Source organism: Amphiprion ocellaris, chromosome 11 (assembly GCF_022539595.1).
Source record: "Amphiprion ocellaris isolate individual 3 ecotype Okinawa chromosome 11, ASM2253959v1, whole genome shotgun sequence".
In the NCBI taxonomy this organism is placed as follows: Eukaryota; Metazoa; Chordata; class Actinopteri; family Pomacentridae; genus Amphiprion; species Amphiprion ocellaris.
Window position 1 is genome coordinate 34921972 of NC_072776.1, and position 22593 is coordinate 34944564.

General features: G+C 39.5%; 3 protein-coding genes across 3 annotated transcripts; all 3 read right to left on the minus strand.

The window, feature by feature from the left end:
• Window positions 1-5635: 5635 nt before the first annotated feature.
• On the minus strand, window positions 5636-7085 carry LOC111582824 (trace amine-associated receptor 13c-like). Its single transcript, XM_023291677.2, has 2 exons — window positions 6651-7085; window positions 5636-6452 (listed from the first exon to the last, which is right to left on the minus strand). Exons 1-2 carry the CDS (start codon window positions 6812-6814, stop codon window positions 5636-5638), a joined length of 981 nt encoding a protein of 326 aa, XP_023147445.2. The 5' UTR covers window positions 6815-7085.
• Window positions 7086-10981: 3896 nt separating this feature from the next.
• Window positions 10982-12924, minus strand: LOC111582817 (trace amine-associated receptor 13c-like). Its single transcript, XM_023291671.3, has 2 exons — window positions 12633-12924; window positions 10982-12504 (listed from the first exon to the last, which is right to left on the minus strand). The coding sequence occupies exons 1-2, from the start codon at window positions 12803-12805 to the stop codon at window positions 11688-11690; spliced, it is 990 nt and encodes a 329-aa protein (XP_023147439.2). The 5' UTR covers window positions 12806-12924; the 3' UTR covers window positions 10982-11687.
• Window positions 12925-19873: 6949 nt separating this feature from the next.
• Window positions 19874-21423, minus strand: LOC129347272 (trace amine-associated receptor 13c-like). Its single transcript, XM_055015470.1, has 2 exons — window positions 21172-21423; window positions 19874-21005 (listed from the first exon to the last, which is right to left on the minus strand). Exons 1-2 carry the CDS (start codon window positions 21342-21344, stop codon window positions 20195-20197), a joined length of 984 nt encoding a protein of 327 aa, XP_054871445.1. The 5' UTR covers window positions 21345-21423; the 3' UTR covers window positions 19874-20194.
• Between the last annotated feature and the right edge of the window lie 1170 nt (window positions 21424-22593).

The following is a 22593-nucleotide window of genomic DNA, read 5'->3' on the forward strand; positions in this document are numbered from 1 at the left end:
TTCCCAGAACTGCTTGAGTTCCAAAGTTGCCAAGTTCAACTTGTCCAATCTGACAACAGAGAATTACATTTACTACTGTGCTGCAGTCAAGCAGGAAATACATAGATAGATGGATGGATGGATGGATGGATGGATGGATGGATGGATGGATGGATGGATGGATGGATGCTTTATTAATCCCGAGGGAAATTCAAGTGTTCAGCAGCTTACATACAACAACATAAAATAACAAAAAGGCAGGTTAGTATATACTCTGAAAACATTAACATTAAAGGTTAGTATATACTCTGAAAGGTGATAACACACGTCAAGAGAATTCACAAGAATGAAACTGAAACTCACCTCAGATTGTTGGCTGTCTTTCAGTGGTATTATGTTGACACATTTCCCAGCATGTTTTAGGTTTGGCAGAAGTTGATGAACCCCAGACCCAGTTGGTATTTCTCTGGTAAGCACTGCCAGGTCACCTGTCAGCTGTGCCTCCAGACATCAAAATACAGTCGTTTTTGATTCCAGGTGTGTATAAGCCATTGAAGCAAACTGCAAATCTGCCTGCACTGAAGGCCACCTGTTCACAGGGAGGAGACACAAATAATGAACATCAGTAACAAGAAGCTTTCAAAAAGCTTATTTTATATTTATGCACTTAAAAACTGTAAAGTAAAATTCTTATTTATGTTTGAATTTATTACGTGATTTTTTTTGTGTGTGTTTTCATATGATACATCAGATATTGTAACATATTAACTGGTTTTCATGATAAACCTCATGATAATAACTGTGAAGTGTACACGTTAAATTCACAGGTTTAAGTGCCTCGCCTCACCTGAGATCACCACTAGTGACTCCTAGCCTGATTGTTTTAAATGCACCCAGGAAGTTATTATTATTCCACAAAGAAAGAAACATCACCAATTACAACAATGACCATCTGACCTAATTATTGCTTTACTTCTCAGTGAATGTCTTGTGGTTGTTTTGAGTGTCTGTTATTGCATTAGATTGTCATGAAAAAGAAAATGCAAAAACTTTATGTAGATGTATTAAGTAAGCTTGAGTACTAGCAGCCAGTTTTACTTTAGTCATTAAACAGTTGTTGCACATGCTGACATTTTTATTTGAGCTGTAACTGTATTAATTATAGCCTTTCTGTATTTGTCATGTCCTAATAGTATAGAAAAAATCATCCATCCATGTGTTCACCAATCAACCTAACCACCATGATCTATATCACAAACAGCTGGAATGGATTTCTGGATCTTCTTATTCTGGTGTTGGTACTCCTCTAAGCTGTAGAGATTTTCTCCACAGAAGCTGGAGACAAAAGGACATACATGTATTTTGTAAAAACATGACAATCTGTATCACTCACGTAAACTTTGTCATATTTCTGTCCGTAATAGGTGATTGGACACGAGGTGATGTTCATCATCCCAGAACTGGGGAAAGCCTGGTTTGTTGCAGCAGCACCTGAAGATATGGAGACACAGGCTTCTTTTGCAGTAACTCACCAACCACCCCGAGACAAGGTACTTTACACAACGACACTGACATTTTTGAGTGGGTTTGCTTTCAGTTACAGCCATTAATCGCTGTGCAATTACGCTGCGACAGAATCTGCTTACAAGCCTCTCCGAATTTGTGAATTTCTACTATGTAGCTGACAGTAGGTCGTGACTGGACATTTCATGCTGTCTCTTTGCAGTAAATGTTTGAAGAACTCAGTGTTGACTCAATACCTGCCCACCTGGTAGTTGAGAATAGTAATTTGAACAAGTTGACAAATATCTTTGACAAATTAAACATGTTGTACCTTGAACCCGTAGGTAAAGCGAAGTGTAAAAGCAGCAAATTGCTCTTTTACTGGAGGTTATTTGCCTGAGTATTTTTTTTAGCAGAGCACAAGAACTCCTTGGCTGCTTTGCAACATCCACAAAAGTCAGTGTACTCACTAACTGCTCACTTTACAGTCACCAACAGTTACTTATAACTATTTATATTTATATTATGTAGAATTTCATTGACAATTTTGCTGTCTATAATTGTCACACCTTTACTAGCCTCTTCCTTTGTGTACACCCCTTTAAAATGACATATTTAGCACATTGCACCTTAAATCTGTAGATGAAGCAAAGTGTAAAAACAACAAATTGCTCTTTTACAGGAGCTTACTTGCTTGAGTATTTTTTTATCTGGGAACAAAAAGTCTCTGGCTGCTTTGCCACTTCCAAAAAATGCTGCAAAAGGATAAAGATCAGTGTGCTCAGTACCTGCTATTTCAACATGTGGAATTTCTTACGGTATCTGTCCACTAGATCCAGCCATTTCCTGCATCCCATTCATTGTCTGTGTGAAATGCATCGCGTTGCGTTTTGAGCTGCGATCCGATGCGTCTCCCTGGAGCAGGCTGCAGCTCATTTGCAATGCGGAGTGCTCAAATGCTCAAATGCTTTCAGAAATACTTTTTCTCTGAAGTGTTTTTGAAATAAAAGAGGAAGTTTGCGGTTGAGCTGCGATGTTGGTCCGACACATCTGTCAGACTCAAGCTAAAAGCGCGGTCATGTGACCACCTAGTGACCGCCCACCAAGCAGGAGATTTTAAGATGTGGCGCGTTTACATGTGGGAAAAACGGATCCAGTGGACACATAGCTTCAGTTATTGCATCCGTACTAGTGTCTTCCTGTGTGTACACCCCTTTAAACTGACAAATTTAACACATTGTACCTAAAATCTGTAGATAAGTGAAGTGTAATAACAAAAAAATGGTCTTTTAAAGGAGGTTATTTGCTGAAGTACTTTTAACTGAGTGTAATAACTCTCTGGCTGCAACTTTCCAAAAAGGCTACAAACCTATAAAAGTCAGTGTGGAAGTGTTTGAGCTGAAAGCATTCTTACCTGCCAGCATGCTGAATACAGCCAGGTGAAGCAGGAAGCAGAACATTTTGCTGACCTGAAATGCAGTCAGAGTGAACTATCGTCACATTAAAACTTTTTAAAATCAGGCCCAGTAAAGAAATCCTTACAGACTGCACAGATGAATACATTTTTTACAAAAACTTCTAAATATTTTGTTTGCTTCTCCATTGTGAATAATTCAAGGTCAAGGTTTGCTTTGTCTCCCGTGGGAGAAATTTGTTTCAGAGAAAGGCAAAAGTAAGCTGCACAGCACACATAGAACAGAACACATACTACTAAAAACACAAGATACATGACATGTAATAAATAATGGAAAAAATATACACACATACCCCCCTTACATACATGTCACACATCCCTTTGTACACAACATTTGGCATGTCGTAATACCCTGTACTTGAAGCAAAACTTGCATCTTACATCAGTTAATAACTGCCTGTGAACCATTTACTTCCACCTTGACAGCATAGCCTTAAGCTACTGTCAGGGTAATTTCACCACCTTTACTTTTGAACTCTTATCTTGCTAAGAGCTTAATATTTTAAAACAGTCTCAGCTGTGCAGATCTTTCATCATCTAATATGACAATACTTCCTGACTTTTTTGTAATATTATGTATCAAGCGAAAAACCATTTTAAATTATAAAATTATGTTTTTACATGTTTGTCACCATAAAATGCCAGCAGTACTTGTGATTGTCTAGGAACTGGAAATATCAGAACCACCAGTGAGGCAAACTTTATGGCTTAGATATTGGGGACAAATATGTGCTTAGTGAAATCATGGTAATTATTATATCCACCAAAGTGTTCACTTACTGTACTCTACCTGTAAACACGGCAAACTCTTGCCACTCCCTGCTTGCACACATGTGACTTGTGCTCATCTTTCGATCACAATTTTGAAAAAATTTGCACTGAAAAGCAAATTTGTATAAAATTTTATTCCATGTTGTTTCAGTCTCATGCTGGAGACAATGCAGACAGAATTTTAAATCCATATTATTGTTTGGTACAGAATGAGCCAACTAGTCTCATCATAAAGGGTCATTTCTGCTGTTTATTTTGATGTACGTTAGGTTATCTGTTCTGAACAATACGGGCTGTGTGACTTATCATAGATATTGCTGTAGAGATGTCAACACATCTAGATATCAACATAACTGTACATGAATAATTCAAACCAAAGACATGGGAGTGAAGATAGGTGCAGAGCTGTAACTACGGTTAAAAATCACGTAAATGAAACATGTTTTTTTTAGGTTAACAGTTTGTTGCAAACAAGCAACTGGCTTTGTTGGAAAGGACAGGTTCTGCAATTTAACGTACTTAATGCTACACATCGCTGCAATAAACACTTAGAGAGCAGCACAACCGAGAAGAAGGGATGTGAATTTGGAGGCAAATTGCATCCATGGGGCTCTGAGGGTTAAAGGTAACAGAGATGAAATGTGTAGCTCCCTACAGAATCCATGGCCTCGGCTAAAAAGTTCTTCAAAAATGGACATAAAGAAATGCATTCATTCATCAGTTAATTAGCGGTACCCTAGATTTGTAGTATATGTTGTATTTTATTTTACTTAAATTTTACATACGACTGTCCTTAAAGCTTTTAGAAGATTTAGAATAGTGAAAAACGGGTTCAGACATAAAGTGAGCCAAAAGTCTCCAGGTTTCTTACCGTATGGAGGAATTGTGGAAGAAGAGTGAAGTCGAACAGCTGTGAATCTAAGGAGAGGTTTCACTGGAAGCTTCAGGTCTCAGGTGATTGGTGTGAATTGTGTCACTGTGTTGGAAACAGTGGTGAATATCTATAGACATCTACAGCCGTGTTTACTCTCAGGAGAGTGAGGATATTCTCACAGATCGTTGTGGTCTTTTGTCTTCTCATATTTGCTTCTGTCACAGAACATTCCAGTTTCCAAATACTCTATAATTAAGTGCCTATTACTGATGAATGCAGTGATACATGTCAGGTATCGATTTTTTTGGGTAGTGTATTATTGTCAAAATGAGTTCCATTTAGAAGGAGCACAGCATCTTATTTACCTTAATTATTTAACATGTAATGGAATCTTTAATACTAACTACATTTTAATTGATCATGAAGAAATGAAGCTTGATGAAAATCTCAAAATGTGCAACAGTACTGATGCAACATTCATGTGAAAATGTACTTATATTGATTTATAATTGTTAGTTACAGTCTGGGTTCTGGTTCACAATAGGCGATCACTAATTCCTCTGTTGTTAGATTTCAAAAGGCATTCTGTGTATGCGTGGGAGATCTATACCTGGTTGGCATGTGGTGTGTTAAAAAGGCAAAAGACAATCATCCTTGAGCAAAAGTGTTCAAGTCAAATCAAGACAGATCTGTTCTGGAATGTACCAGGACAGGAAAGAGTTTGACAGTTGATTCTAGTGTCAATAATCACTTTTACGTACAAACAATGTGGCAGGTAGGACCGACAAACATTCGTTGATTGAGGCAGTGAGTTTTTGAGCCAGAAGATCAGCCAAGAGAATGAGGAAGACACCTCAAACTGATCACTATCTAACACGTAAAAAGAAAACGGAACCATTAAACGTGAGGAGATAAAAGCTTTATTGAAACTTTCAACAATGTAGAGATATATTTATCCAGAGCTTTGGGTTTGAATGTTCAGTGACATCAATTTTCTTCTTATTCCTTCCTAATAGTGACTGCACAGTGTGTCTTTATAATATGCTGGCCTCACAGGAGTCAGCCTCAAAGATCTTAAATGTAACAATGAGCTTAACAGATTTCAGAAACCAGGGGTAACAAAATGCATAGATCACTGGGTTCAGACAAGAGTTACAATAGAACAACCAGATCTCTAAGGGCACTGATGTAACCCCAAACAAGCTGTTCTGGTCTACAAGAGAGGAACAGTAGAATGGGCAAAGACATGTCAGAAAGGCAATGACGACTATACTGAGAGTCCTGGCTGCTTTAAGCTCTGATCTCTTGGTGTGAACAGTATCTGAACCCTGGAGTGTGATAACTGCAGTATGAGAGCGTATGGCACGAGCCTGAGACAAAGCCACCACAAATACTCTGCCATACAGAACTATGATGACACTGACGGGGCCGACGAAGGTGAAAATTAAGTCAGCAACTGCCATCACGTAGCTAATGGCAACTACACACTCTCCAGAGCAGGAGTTATACCTGCCAGGCTGTTTGAGGCTATCCTTCATTAAGACACCGTTGTATAGAATTGAACAGGCCCAACAGAGACAAGTACACACAGTAGCTCTTCTCATTGTGACTTTGGTGTGATAATGCAGCGGGTCACAAATAGCCACATAGCGGTCGACTGATATCAGCACCATTGTTCCTACTGAGGCCGAGGTGATAATGTAATCTAAAGCACAATACAGAGTACACAGGACATCACCGAGGAACCAGCAGCCGTCTGTCAGGATAATCTGAAAGGACATGAGGAGGCCCACAAAGAAATCTGAGACAGCCAGAGAGAGGAGGAGGAGGTTGGTGGGAGTGTGAAGCTTCCTGCATCAAAAGAGGAGCATAAAGCATTATCACATGTATCCACTATAACAATTAGCAAATAAGTTTCATAATAAAAAGATGATAGCAGTGTTTAAAATGACAGATCAATCCATCATCACTTCTAAAAATGTTCTTTTGCATGAACTATTCATTTCTACACATTGATTGCTTGCTTAAGCTGAATAAATGTGCTGCTACTTGAAGTGGGAGATGGAGATGATGATGAGCAGGTTGAGAGTTGCAGTCAGCAGAGCGATGAAGGACAGCAGGATGTAGATTAGCACAGCCTCAGTGTGTGGACGCTTTTGCTTCATACAGGAGGAGTTGAGGTGTGGAAAGCAGACTTCAGTTTCATCCATCATTAGAAAAAGAGATGCTGCTCAGCTTTGGCAATGTTGTGACCAAATATCTCTGTCATTCAGCTGTTTTTCGTTTTTTCTCCACCTCCTCTATACGTCCTCTTGTTCTGCAACAACTTTTTTAGTCCCTCCTCCTCATTCATTTTCAGCTTGCACCATCTTCTTTCAATGAACCTTGATGTGATTTCCAGAGTCACCTAATAGTCACAGTGAGTCAAATAAATTTTTTTTTTTTAAATTTTTTTATTTTACCAGGTAAGATCAATTGAGAACAATTTCTCATTTACAATGATGACCTGGCAAGAGGCCCCAGCAGGAAGAAAGATAGCAAGTAAACAAGTACATTTACAAAAAATTACACACAGAGATTAAAAACACCCCAAATTAATGCACAGCAGAGAAAACCCTATAATTCCTAATAGACATAGTGGAAGAGTACATTCTTTATATGAAGGACCCAAACATTGACCTGGATCCAGTAGTGACCAATTGGGTTTTCTTTTTCTTAGCATTTAGATGAGAAATGTAATCCCTCCAGCAATCTCTGAACCTGTCCCAGGAGCTTTTCCAATTGGGGGTCCCTGTAAAAACCTCTAAAATGAGGCGTCCTAGAAGCCTCCTCATCAGATGCCAAAATCACCTTAGTGGACTTGTTTCAATGCAACAGAGAAATTATGTAAGCTTCTCATCTCATCTTTAAGGCTGAGCTCAGCCACATGGAGGAAATTTACTTTGGCCCAGTATATCTGCCGTCTCGTTCTTTTGATCCCTTCCTCTGAGCTTATGACCATAAATGAGGGTTGGGATGTATATCGACTGGAAAATCCAGAGCTTTTTGTTGGCTCAGGTCCGCTGTCACCCAGACAGCCCAGTATAAACCCCCACATTGCTGCTGGTACGGCACCAAGCTGTCTGTCCCAGAATAGTGTTTCTCAAAAACTGCAGCAGCGATGGACATTTTTACTTTTTACTGTTACTGAGAGTAACAATGACCCAGTGACCCTGACATTATTGAACCTAAACCTAATTGAATTTCATTTTTTTTTTTTTTTTAAAAAAAAAAAAAAAAAAAAAGGTTTTTCCAACAGTGTTGAGGAACTTCCCAGTGATGCTGAGCAGTTGTTGGCGGCTTGTCCTTCACTCTGTGATCCATCTGACCTCAAACCGTCTCAGTTGGGTTTAGGTCAGGTGGAGGTGTGTTTGGGGTCATTGTCCTGTTGAAAGACAAATGATGGTCCCAGTAAGTGCAAACCAGATTGGATATCGTGGTGCTGCAGAATGCTTTGATAGCCATGCTTATTAATTGCATCTTGAATTTTGAATAAATCCCCAACAGTGTCACCAGCAAAGCACCCCCACACCATCACACCTCCTCCTCCATGCTTCACGGTGTGAACCATGCATGTAGAGACCATCCATTCACCTTTTCTGGTCTCACGAAGACTTTGTATTTGGAAGCAAAAATCTCAAATTTGGACTCTTCTGACCAAAGTACAGATTTCTCCTGGTCTAATGTCCATTCCTTGTGTTTCCTGGCTCAAACAATTCACTTCTTCTTGTTGTTCATCCTCAGTAGTGGCTTCTTTTCAACCACGGAGGTCTGATTCATGCAGTTTCCTCTGAACAGTTGATGTAGAGTTGTGTCTGCTACTAGAACTCTGTGAAGAATTTATATGGGGTCTAATCTGAGATGCTGTTAATTTGCGGTTTCTGAGGCTGGTAACTCTAATGAACTTATCTTCAGCAGCAGACATAACTCTTGGTGGCCATCTGCCTCCATCGATTGGGGTGAGAGTGGGCATGAAGGGGCTGGAGGATAGCAGGAGGAGTTGGGGTGTGAAAAGCAGGATAGCAGATGGAGAACGGACAAACGATACAAACAGAGCAGTGAACATTTTGTCAGCGCACTCACTGACTCAGTCACAGACAGACATTTGTCTGCTGGTCCCTGCATTGCATGCTGCGAGAGTAATCCAATGTATGGGATTCTTTAGGAAAAAGGATGGACCCTAAACATCGAAACGGTTTCCTCCTGTAAAGTTTTCATGTCCAGTGCCGAGAACCAGGCTACGTGGTCCTCACAGACCCTGAACATGAAGCATGCTGTCATGTAACATCAAATGGCAGGCACACATGTCCGGTAATAACTGGTTTAAAAAAAAAAGACCAGCTAAGTGTCCTTTTTGATAAGAGGTCAATATGGGCCAACAACACACTGATGTCAGCATTAAGGCATGGTCTTTTTAGTTTTAGTGAGAACCTACGGAGGACAAGGTGCTTGCTTTGATGACCCAAGGCGCTTTATATAATTAGATTTGGTGGGACGTAATTAAAAAAATTAATCTAATTAATTACAGGCTTTGTAATTAATTCATTGTGAGTAATCCCACTTGTGTCAAATAGCAATATTTGACACAATAAATGAAGTTTTTCAATTCAGATAAAATTGTGGTTGACAGATGAATCAATGAATAGACATATACGTGTTTATAATTTAAAATTTCTAAAAATTTTAAAATGGGACATATAGAAAAAAGTGATTTTGATGACTTAAAGCCTGGATTTAGTTGTTTTTTCCACTGTGTGGCACATAAAATCAGCATAAGTATTTCAAGGACCTTCCAAAAGTTACAAATCCAGAGATTCATTCTGTTTTCATAGTTTCTGGGTCTGATTAATGGTGTCATTTTGATGGTTGTTTTTTTTAGGAATATAAATTTTTATCTATATAATTTTTTTGTTAGCGAAAAGTTTATAATTAAGTTATTAAAAGACAGATATTTTTGTTGTTTAGGTTATTCCTCCTCCAAGGAGGCAGAGCCTCGACGGAGTAAAAACTCAAACAACAAAATTGTTTGTTTCATTTCTATTTATCTGCATTTTTCATCTGTCTGCTACATTCAGATTACTGCAAAGTGAAAGTGCAATTATAGCAATTATATTCAACATTTATAGACTTTTTATAAACTCAAGCACTTTCATTCATGTCTTCTGAAGTGGTCTATTATGGGATGGCTACATTGTTTGCCAGTAGCAGGACTGTCGTTGCTAACGTTAGCTCTGGTGCTAACAGCAACATGTTTTACATTGAGGTGATACCGTCGGCTTGAAGTGCTGCAGTGATCAGAAAACTCTTTGTTGTACAATTTGCACACAACCAGGCTTTTATCCAAGCTGCCATCAGGAAGATTTTTAAAAGGAAACCTTCTGTCCAACAAACTCAATCTGGTCTTCCTTCACTGTTCACCAGAGCCTGACTTCACTCAGTACTTCCTGTGCTTCTTCTTCATGGCTACAAACAGACTTTAGGTTCATTACTGCCACCTGCTGGACTGGAGTGTTCATAAGTGTTACCGGTGTGCCAGAAATGAGGGAACTGAGAAAAGTGCCATTGAATGCATTATATTTTTTTTAACACATTTGTTTTGCTGTAATTAATTAATGGAAATTAACGCCTTAAAGTCCCAGCCCTAATAATTCGGCATATTTAGACAGAAAATAATGCGATTAATCGCAATTAAAAATTTTAATTGTTGCCCAGCACCAGTTTTAAGTTCTCAAGTCACGATTAAAAATCCTGCAAAAAGTGGTTGTGAATTGCACAGCCACACGCAATCAGTGGTGGTTAAGCTGAATGGCTGGAACTGCCAGCTCAACTTACTAAACTTTAATAAAGGTTGTTGTTCATCTGAAATTAGTCTCTCTCTTCTTGAGGCAAACTATAAATGCAATTGCCATAAGACCAACTGCATACAATCACCTTATTTTATTTATTTTTTATTAAAGTAGCTTTTAGTTACACATCTGTCTGAGCTGCTGTTGAGACTTTGTTGTGCACAGCTGCCTTGTGTCAGTAGAAGCCTGCATGAGGCGTTTAGGGACCGTCGGTGCATAGTATCAATAAACAGATTTTCAGTGTGGCATTTGGGGTACAATTGTATTTAGATTTTGCCTCAATAGGAGATGTACTATTTTCAGATAAAGAACAACCTTATTTTAAGTCTTGTATTAGTTTGTACATTAGCAGGAATGCAGCACAACATAGAAGGGAATGCAGTGGTCTGTTTATTCACGTTTAAATATGAAACAAAAAATAATTTGCTCCTAAAATAAATGGGTGATTGATGTCAGCACTGATCAAAATATGTTTATCATTGTGGTCATGATTGTGCAACCCTAATTTACAATAACCATTTAATATTAGGAATTATGTTATTAGCATGTGTATGTTATTATTATTATTATTGTTGTTTTTGAAAGAGTTGTCATATATCCAGATATGGAGGACATCAAACTTCCTAAAATCAAAAGGATCGTTGGCACAAACAGTCATGTACAAAGCTTTGGAAGCTAGAGACACAGTACCTACTGACATAATAATCTGAGTAAATCCTGAACTAGTATTACTTCTTTAGCTCTGTCTCTCATCATTAGTGTCTGGAAATAGTTGCAGATCAAAAGGAGATATTTCCACTTCATTTATTGATCTTTGTGCAAAATTATTTTACTCCTCAAGTACAAGAAAACAACATGATTCCAGACCTCTGTCATTAATAGACAGAAACTGCTGGCACAGCTAGACATTGAAAGGCTTCAACAGACGGCTTCTCCTCAGACTGAAAGGTGAACATCTAGAGACACTGGGAGTTACCTGACAGCAACGTCGCTGTTCTAGAAGCTACTTTTCTAAGCAGACACTATGTTCTTTAATTTGAGAGAATATTTGTGTTGCACAGTGTGAAGCTGAAAACTGGCAACTTCAATACAAGTACAGTAGTTTAAGCACAGTTAGTTTTCTTAATGCTGCACCTAACGGATTTTAAATTTTTAATCAAATGTATTTACTTGTTTATGGTAAGGATCTTGTGATGTTTCTCTACATTATTTGAGCATCACATGAATCAGACCTCAGTATCTGAAGTGTAATGATTAGTTTAATAGACTTCCTAAACCAGGGGTAGAAAAGAGCATAGATTAGAGGGTTGAGGAGGGAGTTGAAGTAGAACAGACATATCACAAAGGCCATTGATGTACTATTGAGCAAAACATCCTGACCCGTTAGTGTAACACAAAAATATGGGGAGAGACATATTAGAAACACAACTACAACAACACCTAGAGTCCTGGCTGCTTTCATCTCAGATTTCTTAACGGCTACATTGAGTGAGCCCTGCGGCGTGAAGGCTGTGATATCAGAGCGCAAGGCACGAGCCTGAGACACAGCAACTACAAATACTCTCACGTACAGCCCTATAATGACAGTGACAGGGCCAATGAAGGACAAAAACAGGTCTACATATCCAGCTACATAATGTAGAACAATCACACACTCCCCAGCACAGGAATTATATGTCCCTAGCTGTTTCAGGTTATCTTTCAGTATCAGACAGTGACAGAGAGCAGCACATATCCAACATAGTGCAACACAGATCTTTGCTCTTTGCAGCGTGACTTTGCTGGGATAATGCAGAGGATAACAAATAGCCACGTAGCGGTCAACTGAGATGAGCACCATGGTCCCTATTGAGGCAGAGGTAATCACATAGTCAAAAATATAATACAGAACACACATGAGGTCACCGAAATACCAGCAGCCATCTAAGAGCAGAATTTGAAAGACTACGAGGAGTCCCACAAAGCAATCAGAGACAGCCAGGGAGAGGAGGAGGAGGTTGGTGGGGCTGTGGAGATGCCTGGAGAGGTAAAAGAACAACATTATTCCTCATTCCTGCAGATAAACAATAACGAAACACACACAGACAGTATTCATAAACATGACACTTAAACTTCCTATGATAAAGGGATTAGAAAACTTGACTACTTGAAATGTGAGATGGAGATGATGACCAGCAGGTTAAGAGTCACAGTGAACAGAGAGATGCAGGACAGTATGATGTAAATGAGCATGGACACTGAGTGAGGACGCATGGTCTTCCTGCAGGAGGAGTTGAGGAGCTGTGGAAAGCAGAGTTCAGCCTCGTCAACGGGTTTCATCTTGACAAAGAGGAGGTGATGAGAAGCTGCCAGCTTTCTGTTTCAAGACCCTCTTACTGTCACTGATTTATTCCTTTCTTCCTGAACAATGCTCCTCCCACGCTCGAAAAGATGTGGTCTAGTGCCTGGCCACTAGTGGTGTAATGGTACACATACTTGTACTGAAAATTGGTGGGTACTGGCCTTCCAGTTCAGCATAAATCAGTGCAAAGTAATTTTGTTTGTGGGTACATCTACATCATCTATATTAAATGGCCACATTCTGTAGTGCTGTGATTTCTGCCACAAATTTTTTCAAGATTTCAGCTGACAAATACGATACAACAGCTGAGCAGCCTTGGCGGAGTTCTGCATTCTGAGTGCTTTTCTTGTTGAAACAGTGTCTATCGCCGGTACATGTTGTTTTGTCTATGGTGGCCAGGCCCAATGGGTGTGGGCCAAACCACCAGTTCCAGTCTCCATATTGCATTGCCAGCTGGGAGGACTGTTGTGGAGGAAGAAGAAGAAGAAATTAGTTACATTTACGAAGGTCTTGAAACAGAAAGCTGGCAGAACTCAGCAGCTTCTTATCACCTCCTTTTTGTCATGACAAAAACCCTTGATAAGGCTGAACTCTGCTTTCCACAGCTCCTCAACTCCTCCTGCAGGAAGACCATGCGTCCTCACTCAGTGTCCATGCTCATTTACATCATAGTGTCCTGCATAATCCCTGTTCACTGTGACTCTTAATTTGCTGGTCATCATCTTCACCTCACATTTCAAGTAATAGAGTGCTGTATGTTATCAGTTTGTAAAGGAATGGGGAAGTGTTTCAACATAATGTCTTTGTCTTTCATTGTTGTTTATCTGTAGGAATGATGAATAATGTTCATTCAGGCATATGGGTTCTGTAAAGCGTCTTGAGACAATCTGACCTGTAATTGCCGCACTATAAACAAAATTGAATTGAATTGACAAATTTAACCTCTCCAGGTAGCTCCAGAGCCCCACTAGCCTCCTCCTCCTCTCCCTGGCTGTCTCTGATTGCCTTGTGGGTTTCCTCATGCATTTTCAAATTCTGCACTTAGACAGCTCCTGGTATCTCTGTAACACCATGTGTTCTTTGTATTGTTTTCTGGACTATATTACAAGTTCATCTCATATCAGTAGAATATGGTGGAAAAGTTCAATATTTTTCATTTTTCAAACCAATCCTATAAAAATATTTCACAGACACCCACAGAGATGTCACTCAAGGACCCCTAAGCACTCCCACACAGTCCTGAGAAGAGCTTCAATCATCTAATTAACTCAAAACACCTGCAAAGAGCCTATACATTGTCAGCATGATTGAATGTACACAACTACAATCATAGGGAACACTGCAATTTTAAAATACAAATCCACATATTGAACAAGTCGACAGAGAAAAAAAATGTGATCAATTGTTCCAACATAGCTCAAAATAATGTATTAACCTTTCAAATTGTCAAATCAAGTTAGTCAAATTAGTTTTTAATTTATTAATATTTATTTTATGAGTTAATAATTGTTCAGGGGCAAAAAAAATGGATGAAATGATGGATAAATGCTTCAAAATAGCGAAGAAAGCATTGAAATATAACAAAACATAATGGATCCAACAGCTGAAATATGGCTAAAACAACGTAATAAATGTGAAATAAAATAAAAATTGGATCATTCGTTGAAATGTGCAGTTTTTTTCACTGTTAGTGGGATTGCAACTTTGACCAAACAAATACTGCAATAAATCGACTTTCCTATCATCAACAGTGTTAAATAACATCCAGTATTTAATCATGACAGATGATGTCGGTATCCTGAGTCCATCTGTCAGGACTGTGAAGTTCATCACACAAACAATGCCAGGAACCACTGACAGGCAGTTATTAAAGGATCAAGAGGCTGGCTTACTCCAGGCTCTGGATAATGGTTTGTTCAGGTTCACATGCTAATTTAGAGGTAAGACAGGTGTCAATGAGATGCTATATTTAGCAGGTCAGAAAACCAGCATAACAGGTTTGTTAAACATTCCTACTCCTTAATTGGTAATGCTGAAGAAAATGAGCTGAGAATTGTGTCACCCAACACTGTCACCCACAAAAGAAGAGACGGAAATCAAAACAACTTGAAGTAAAAACGAGATAAGTAAATTAAATGTTGCAGGCACTGTAAGGTCACGCTGAAAGCCAAAATTAACATACACTACCAGTCAAAAGTTTTAGAATGCCCCAGTTTTTCCAGCATTTTATTGAAATTCACGTAGTTCAAGTCCAATAATAGCTTGAAATAGTACAAAAGTAATTGGTGAACTGCCAGAGGTTAAAAAAAGGTAAGGTAAGGACATGAGACATCTGACGGTGTCGTCTGGTGACTGATAATGCCAACGCTCCGCGAATAAAAGTATTTTTGCAAGTTAGACAGTGTGCAGTAGTCTGATTGAATCTTCTGGAACTGGGATTTTGGCAACAGATCCTTTGGGTTCTGTGGGAATCACACTTGTTCTGGTATACCCCATGGATGTTCGATTGGATCGCGGTCTGGGAAGTTTTGAGGCCGGATCAACATCTTGGTCTCTTTGCCGTGATTCTTGAACTGTTCCAGTATTTTTTTGTGATGTGGTGGAGTTCATTGTCCTGTTGGGGGCGCTGTTCCATGATGGGGTATACTTGGCCTGCAGTAATGTTCAGATGGGTGTCACATGTCAAAGTAACATAGAGATGAATGCCAGGACCCGTGTTAGCGTGTTTCCTCCTTGCAGGACACAATACAACATTCTTGTTATCATGCTAGAAATTTCAGTAAATAGCAAAGAAGTCCAGTTTTTTTTTTTTAACTGAAACTCCCAGGGTTGGTATGACCTTGATGACTGAGAATATACACAGTGCATTTGCATGTAATTTTTCAGTAAGAACACAACAGTGTCAACAGATACAGCAGAGACTGTTGTCTAGTTGATTTCTGCGGTTCTGTTAGCATTCAAGGACCCTCACCTTTTGCACTTTTTATTGTTATTGTTTGTATATTTATTTTAAATGCGTAAAAATATGGCATTTTTTAGCATAGGTTATGAATCTGAGTCTGAGAATTTCACAAACACACGCGTCTTAACCCATACAGGTTCAACAGGACGTTTTTGTCTTGAACTTCAAAATGTGTCCTCAGGCTTTAGCTAGGCAGCAGCACTCACAGCTTGAAGCTGAAGTCAGAAAAAACCTTGAAGTCCAATACCTTCCTTTTCAAAAAGTTTCAACTTCTTTCTCCATAATTCTTTTCAGGTAGGCTTATGGTCTCACATGTTTAATTCAGGTCCTCTGATAACTCTGCTTGTGGTCATTGTGGAAATGATTGCTCCCTTAATACAATTTTTAGGCTTATATCAGCTTTTATTGTCTCATATGTGACAACTTTAATTCACAAAAACACCTAGCAGTCCCTCCAGGATTTCGCAGGCGTTTTTCGAGATTGTTTCGGCCTAAAATGCCTGAATTCACGTCAGCTTTTCTAAAAAAATTGCGATGTTTCAAGTGAATTTGTTGTGATGAAATTGTGGGAGACGGTGACAATTGCTAAAAAGTTGCAATTTTTTTTTCAGCTTTTAGAACATGTTTCAACATTCTGTTTGACAATATTTATTCTGAAACTAATTCTTTAACATGCTCCAACCCATTTACACAAAAGCTCGCACACCACTGTGGGAAATTAGCAGCAGCCAGATGCTAGTTTAACATGAAGTGGTTGATAAATTTAAGGCACTAAATGATCATTACTCCGCCAAGGAACGGGCGGAGTTATGTGACGATTGCCGTACGTTTGTCTGTGAATCTGTCTGTCTGTGTGAAACATTATGCAAAAGTGGACAAACATATTTGGATGACATTTTCAGGGAAGGTCAGAAATGACACAAGGACCAAGTGATTAGATTTTGGCAGTGATGCGGCTTATAGTCTGGATCCACGGCTTTGTTAAGGATTTCCCATTGCCAGATATAGCTGCCGGCACGTCGTAGCTGTAGCCATGACGTGAACACCATGTCAGTTACCCACTGACGATCACATGATTGCGATCCTACTCAATTCCTGCCGCCCGCTACATATTTAGGTCACGCAACCCGAGCCACACACGTTAAGTTCAGCTATCGGCCTTAGTTTGAACAGAAATTCACCTTTCTGTCCTTCACTCATTTCTTCACCGTAAGACCTTGTCCCCATTGCAGCTGCTTCTAAGTTTACACACATCCTATGCTAGACAGCAACAGCATGGAACAGTTTTCTTTCATCTTTATGTGAATTTTTGGACTTTTCGCAGCGCCTTCTTCATGTCAAGAAACCTCTTCTTAGATAACTGCCTGTGCCACTGGACTGGTGACAAAATAAAAGGCCGCAGCATTAAAAATACGTCTTGAAAATACAGGCATGGAGGGAACGGTTATTTTAACAGTTGCAAAACAAAGGCTTGCCAAAAGTGATGAAATGAACAACAGACCTTTAAAAGGATAATTTGCACGCAATTCGGAATCCATACATAACATGCATATGCATAACACATGCGTGTGCTCAGCGCAGGGTCATTTTTTTATTAAAGATTTCATCCGTCGAAAATGATACATCAACTGAGCAGCCTTGGTGGAGTACTGCGCTCTCTGAGTGCTTTTCTAGTTTACTATTGACTGAATCATATTTGGACATATCTGTCAGTGGCTTAAAAAGGTAATTTCACATCCTGGCACACACGTATTCACACGCTCACGGCTTGTCATGTCAATTAATGAGAAAAAGCACTCAGAGAGCACAGTACTCCAAGACTGTTCATTCCCTGACCTTGCGGTGACCACAGGCGTGTGTTATGCATGTGTACGTTATGTACGGACACAAAATCGTGTCATCCAAAATACGTAGCGGGTGGCGGGAATTGATGGGACTCGGAAACACCCCCAAAATTAATCAATTGTTCCTTGTATCATTTGTGATAAGTCCACAGCGATGGATTTGTAGTAGGATCGCAATCATGTGATCGTTAGCGTGCCACTGAGGTGGTGTTCACTTGTTGTCATGGTAACCGTGCCGCGATCAGACGCTGTGCCGCTATCTCAATAGGAAATCCTGAACGAATCTGTGGATCCAGACTATAAGCCACATCACTGCCAAAATCTAATCACTTGGTCCTTGTGTCATTTCTGATCTTGACTCTAAATTTTACCCAAATCCATTTGTCCATTTTTGAGTAATGTTGCTAACAGAGGAATGATTCATGTATGCTGATCATCACATTACTCTGCCGTGTTCCTTGGCGGAGTAATAAACCGAACTTGCCTTTATTTTTTCAGTGCTCTCAACAGATCTGGATGCAACAGCTTCTGTCACTGTGATTTGTCTGGTCTATGGTCCGCTCATTTCAGCCGTTCTCCTGATATGTTTTGCAGTAGAAAAGTGTTCGTCAGTCGATGATTTTTGTTTGTATTCCACCACAATATTGCATGATTGCAAAACAGTTTCCCTCCGCTTTGGTGAAGAACATCAGAGATTTGTTTTGCATGGTCTGCACCAGTAATTTTTGTTAGTAAATGAGAGACATTAGAATCCAGCATCTGGATTTTCAAACCATAAACAAGGAATTGAATTCGGTGATGTACGTGCATTACGTTTACGCTGGGGACTGCTATAATTCATGGAACTCATGGAAGGCCAGCCAAAATTGCAGAGAAGTTGCTTTCATTTGACAAAATTGCAAGATCGCGCAGACTTTGCAGAGATCGGTTAAACTCGTGTGAATTGGACCATGAATGTAGCAGAAATTTATCATCTTCATCTTTAGGTGCACTTAGTCTTTTCAGAAACTATTCAGGACCTCTTGCTTTGTCATAATTATGTTGTAGAATTATAAAACTTTGATACATATTTTTTGAACTTCAGCAAAAAAAAAGTGACGTCTAAGTATTTTACCGTTCCAGAGCCATTGTGTGTTTGTCCCTGACAGGTTCAGTGGAAGTTTTTTGTCTTGAATCTTAAAATGTGTCCTCAGGCTTTTTAACCAAGCAGCAGCTGAAGTCAACACATAAAGCCCTTCAAGGGCAATACCATCCCATTCAAAACGCGTCAGCTTCTTTCTATTCTTGTTTTTTTTCGAGAAGGCATTATGTCTCATGCTCAGCTCAGGCTCTCTGATAACTGCACTGGTGTTCATTTATTTAGACTTATTTGGTTTTAAGGCTTATATCGGGCCTTGTTGTCTGCTGATGGGATCATATATGCAACTGAAATGCAGCATTTTATTGCAGCTGAGATCAATTTTGCAGGCAGTATATTTGAAGAAAACAGAAAGCTTGTTAGTTATTGAGGAATTTAGGCTTATTTCTAGTTTCATAGCTAATATGCTTCCAATTTATTTGTCAGTTACTGAGGAAGCAGCTGGGAGGGTTTTGATGAGACAGAGACTGCTGAACTGAATGTGCTTTCAGGAAATCTGACAGCAAATATGTGGAAAAATAATCTTACATAAACTCTTATATTACACATGAAAGCAACCATGATAGATAACAAACACCCTGTACATGTTGTGATGCATTTTGACGCAGCCATTGTAGACTGCAGACACAGAGACAAATTTATGAGTGTCGGCATCTGCTCACCTTACTTATAAAAATTTAATAGTCTTTGATGTCCATTTTATGTTGTTTGAGTCTTATTTCCGGGTCTCATTTTGTGTTTTATAATCTATGTTGTGTTGTTTTCTTTTTTATCTTACATTTGCAGATTAAAAAATATATCAATAGTAATCATTTTGTCATTTTGTAATATTTCTGTGAGACTGTGAAGTTCTGTTAACCATGCAGACCCAGGTTTGAAGGCCATGTTTTGTTGAAAGAAATCTCCAAAATTACACAATTTATCAGAGAAAGAAATTGTAGAAACAGAAGGAGTAATTACATTTTCAACTTTCCGACAGTCCTGAAAATGATCAAATGTGATGTGTGGTTCTGTTCAGAGAAATAGCAAAGTCTATGTATGCAATTATGATGTTTGTTCAAAATGTTTTTATTCTAGTCTCATTTAACAATTTTCCAGAAACAAACCATTTTCACAAGATTCTGCAAGTACACAACAGCATTCTGCACTCCTTGACACAACCGTGGCGCCATGACTGACTGATCTGTGAAGAACAGGAAAAAATTCAGTTTTCAGAAGACCTGAGATGGTTGTGCCCGATAATGCTTGTGTTTTACATCCTGAAGAGAGGTGGTGCTTTGGCAACATTATACTTATACACATATTATAGTATCGTGCACAATCTGGATCCATCTGTATGTGCAAATCATTCATACAAATGTTACCAGAACTTTAAATCTGTTATTCAGTGACTTAATACTGCCAAGTGCAGTTTTCTGTGACTCTACAGCATCTTGGCTTCACGGGAGGCAGGCTGCAGTATCTGAAGTGTAACAATGAGCTTGACTGATTTTCTGAACCAGGGGTACAAGAAGGCGTAGATGATGGGGTTCAGACAGGAGTTAAAGTAGAACAGACATATCACAAAGGCAGTAGATTTACTATTGAGAAGCGTTTCTTGGCCTGTGAGGGCAACACAGTAATATGGGCACATACATATTATAAACACAACTACAACAACACCAAGAGTCCTGGCTGCTTTCAGTTCAGATTTCTGAACAGTTGCTGTAACTGAGTGCTTGGTTGGTACAAGCTGAGAATGCATGGCATGAGCCTGAGACACAGCCACCACAAACACTCTCACATACAGAACTATGATGATTGTAATAGGAACAATGAAGGAAAAAATAACATCTGCAAGTCCACTAATGTAGTCAGTGACAATGGCACACTCTCCAACACAGGACTTGTACCTGCCTGGCTGCTTCAGGGCGTCCTTCAGAACCAGAGTTTGAAAGATTGCAGAACTGATCCAGCACAGACACACACAGATTTGAACTCTTTGTTGTGTGATTTGAATAGAGTAATGCAGAGGGTAACAAACGGCCACGTAGCGGTCAATCGATATCATCACCATGGTTCCTATTGAGGCTGAGGTGATGATGTATGCTAGATACTGATACAGAGTGCACATGAAGTCACCGAGGAACCAGCAGCCATCTATAAGCACAATTTGAAAGAACATGAGGAGACCCACGAAGACATCAGAAACAGCCAGTGAGAGGAGGAGGAGGTTGGTGGGAGTGTGGAGCTTCCTGTGGAGGGAGAACAGCAAAAGATTCATCATTATTTATCAGGAAATGATCAGTCAGATAGAAGCAAACAGAGCACAACATCGTCTCTTCAAAAACATTTTCTTTGCATGAATTATTCATTTCTACACATCAGTTACTGGCATAAGTAGAATAAATATTTTTCTACCTGAAGTGTGAGATGGAGATGATGACCAGGAGGTTGAGAATCACAGTGAGTAGAGAGATGCAGGACAGCAGGATGTGAACCAGCATTGCTTCAGAGTGAGAACGCTTCATCCTCCTGCAGGAGGAGTTGAAGAGCTGTGGAAAGCAGAGTTCAGGTTCCTCCATCACTGACATGAAGAGAAGCTGCTGAGATGTGGTGGTTGTTTGGTCATAGGGCAGATTTATCTCTTCTGTTTCTTCCTCCACGCCTATGATACTGTTTTTTTCCTGCCCGTAGAGAATTATGTCCATGTCTTTTATCATACGATTACATTTGCCTGTCATTCTTCCTGCACTTAAAAATCATTGATTTCATTTGCAAAGCTCAAGAACAAATTTGTCAGTGACTTGCCAGTCAACAGGGTCACTAAGAACATTACATTCTGACGTTTGGATTGAGAGGCGCATTAAAAAAGTTCAGGTATTGCACCTGGAAACATCAACAACCGCACTGATTTAAATTTGGCCGCTATTCCTGTCAAAATCACCTCCTTGTGCGTTGATTTTCTGCTCCCAGTGCTCCTGCGGCACTTGCAATGCTCCCTGGACGTCTCATTCTGTAAATATTTGAAACATCATCATGATAGGAGCAGAATCCTCTCAACTGTCAACATGACAACCCTTCAACTTGAATTTCATTTTGAGGAAAAGCAATAAGCCACAATAAGACACGTGGCAGAATGGGCGGCTAGATAGCAACAGTTGTGTTGTTTTAGACATAGTAGCCAGTTGTCATTATTGCGCTGTGTCAAAACACTCACGTCATTGTACCACAGTAAAGATGTTTTTTTTCCTCAAATATTTTCTGTCTGATGCCTCAGAATGCTACAATTGAACAGCCTTGACATTCCACCCATTAGGGACGAATAGATAGTATATAACCAAATGGATGTTAAAGAAAACAGGAAGTGTGCTCCTGACCACACGCTTGTTCTCCGGTCTTGGAGACTGCCATTTCCACTATTAGCCTGATGTTTCCTCTCTTTATGGTAGCTGCAGACACTCATCTGGTCCCCATGACGATCGCCCATTTGGATCATTTTAGCTGGTGACAGACAAAGAATGTGATGTTTGCTCTCTGTGCCGACCAGTAGTCCGAAATATGCAAGCAACAAAGGTCCTGCTGACACGGTGTCACACAACATCCCGACTCATTAGAGTTACTGTTTGCACATGTTGTGCTGGCAACAACAACAACAACAACAACAAGAATAGCAGTCAGAGAGTGCGGTTTCCAATGGATAAGTCCTGGTAAGTCCGCAGCGGTCGATTTGTAGTAGGATCGCAATCATGAATGTCAGCAGGTAGCTCATGTTGCATTCACTTGTCGTAGTTACAGTGACGCTGTGCCGCTATCTTGCAATGATACAGAATTCTTTATCAA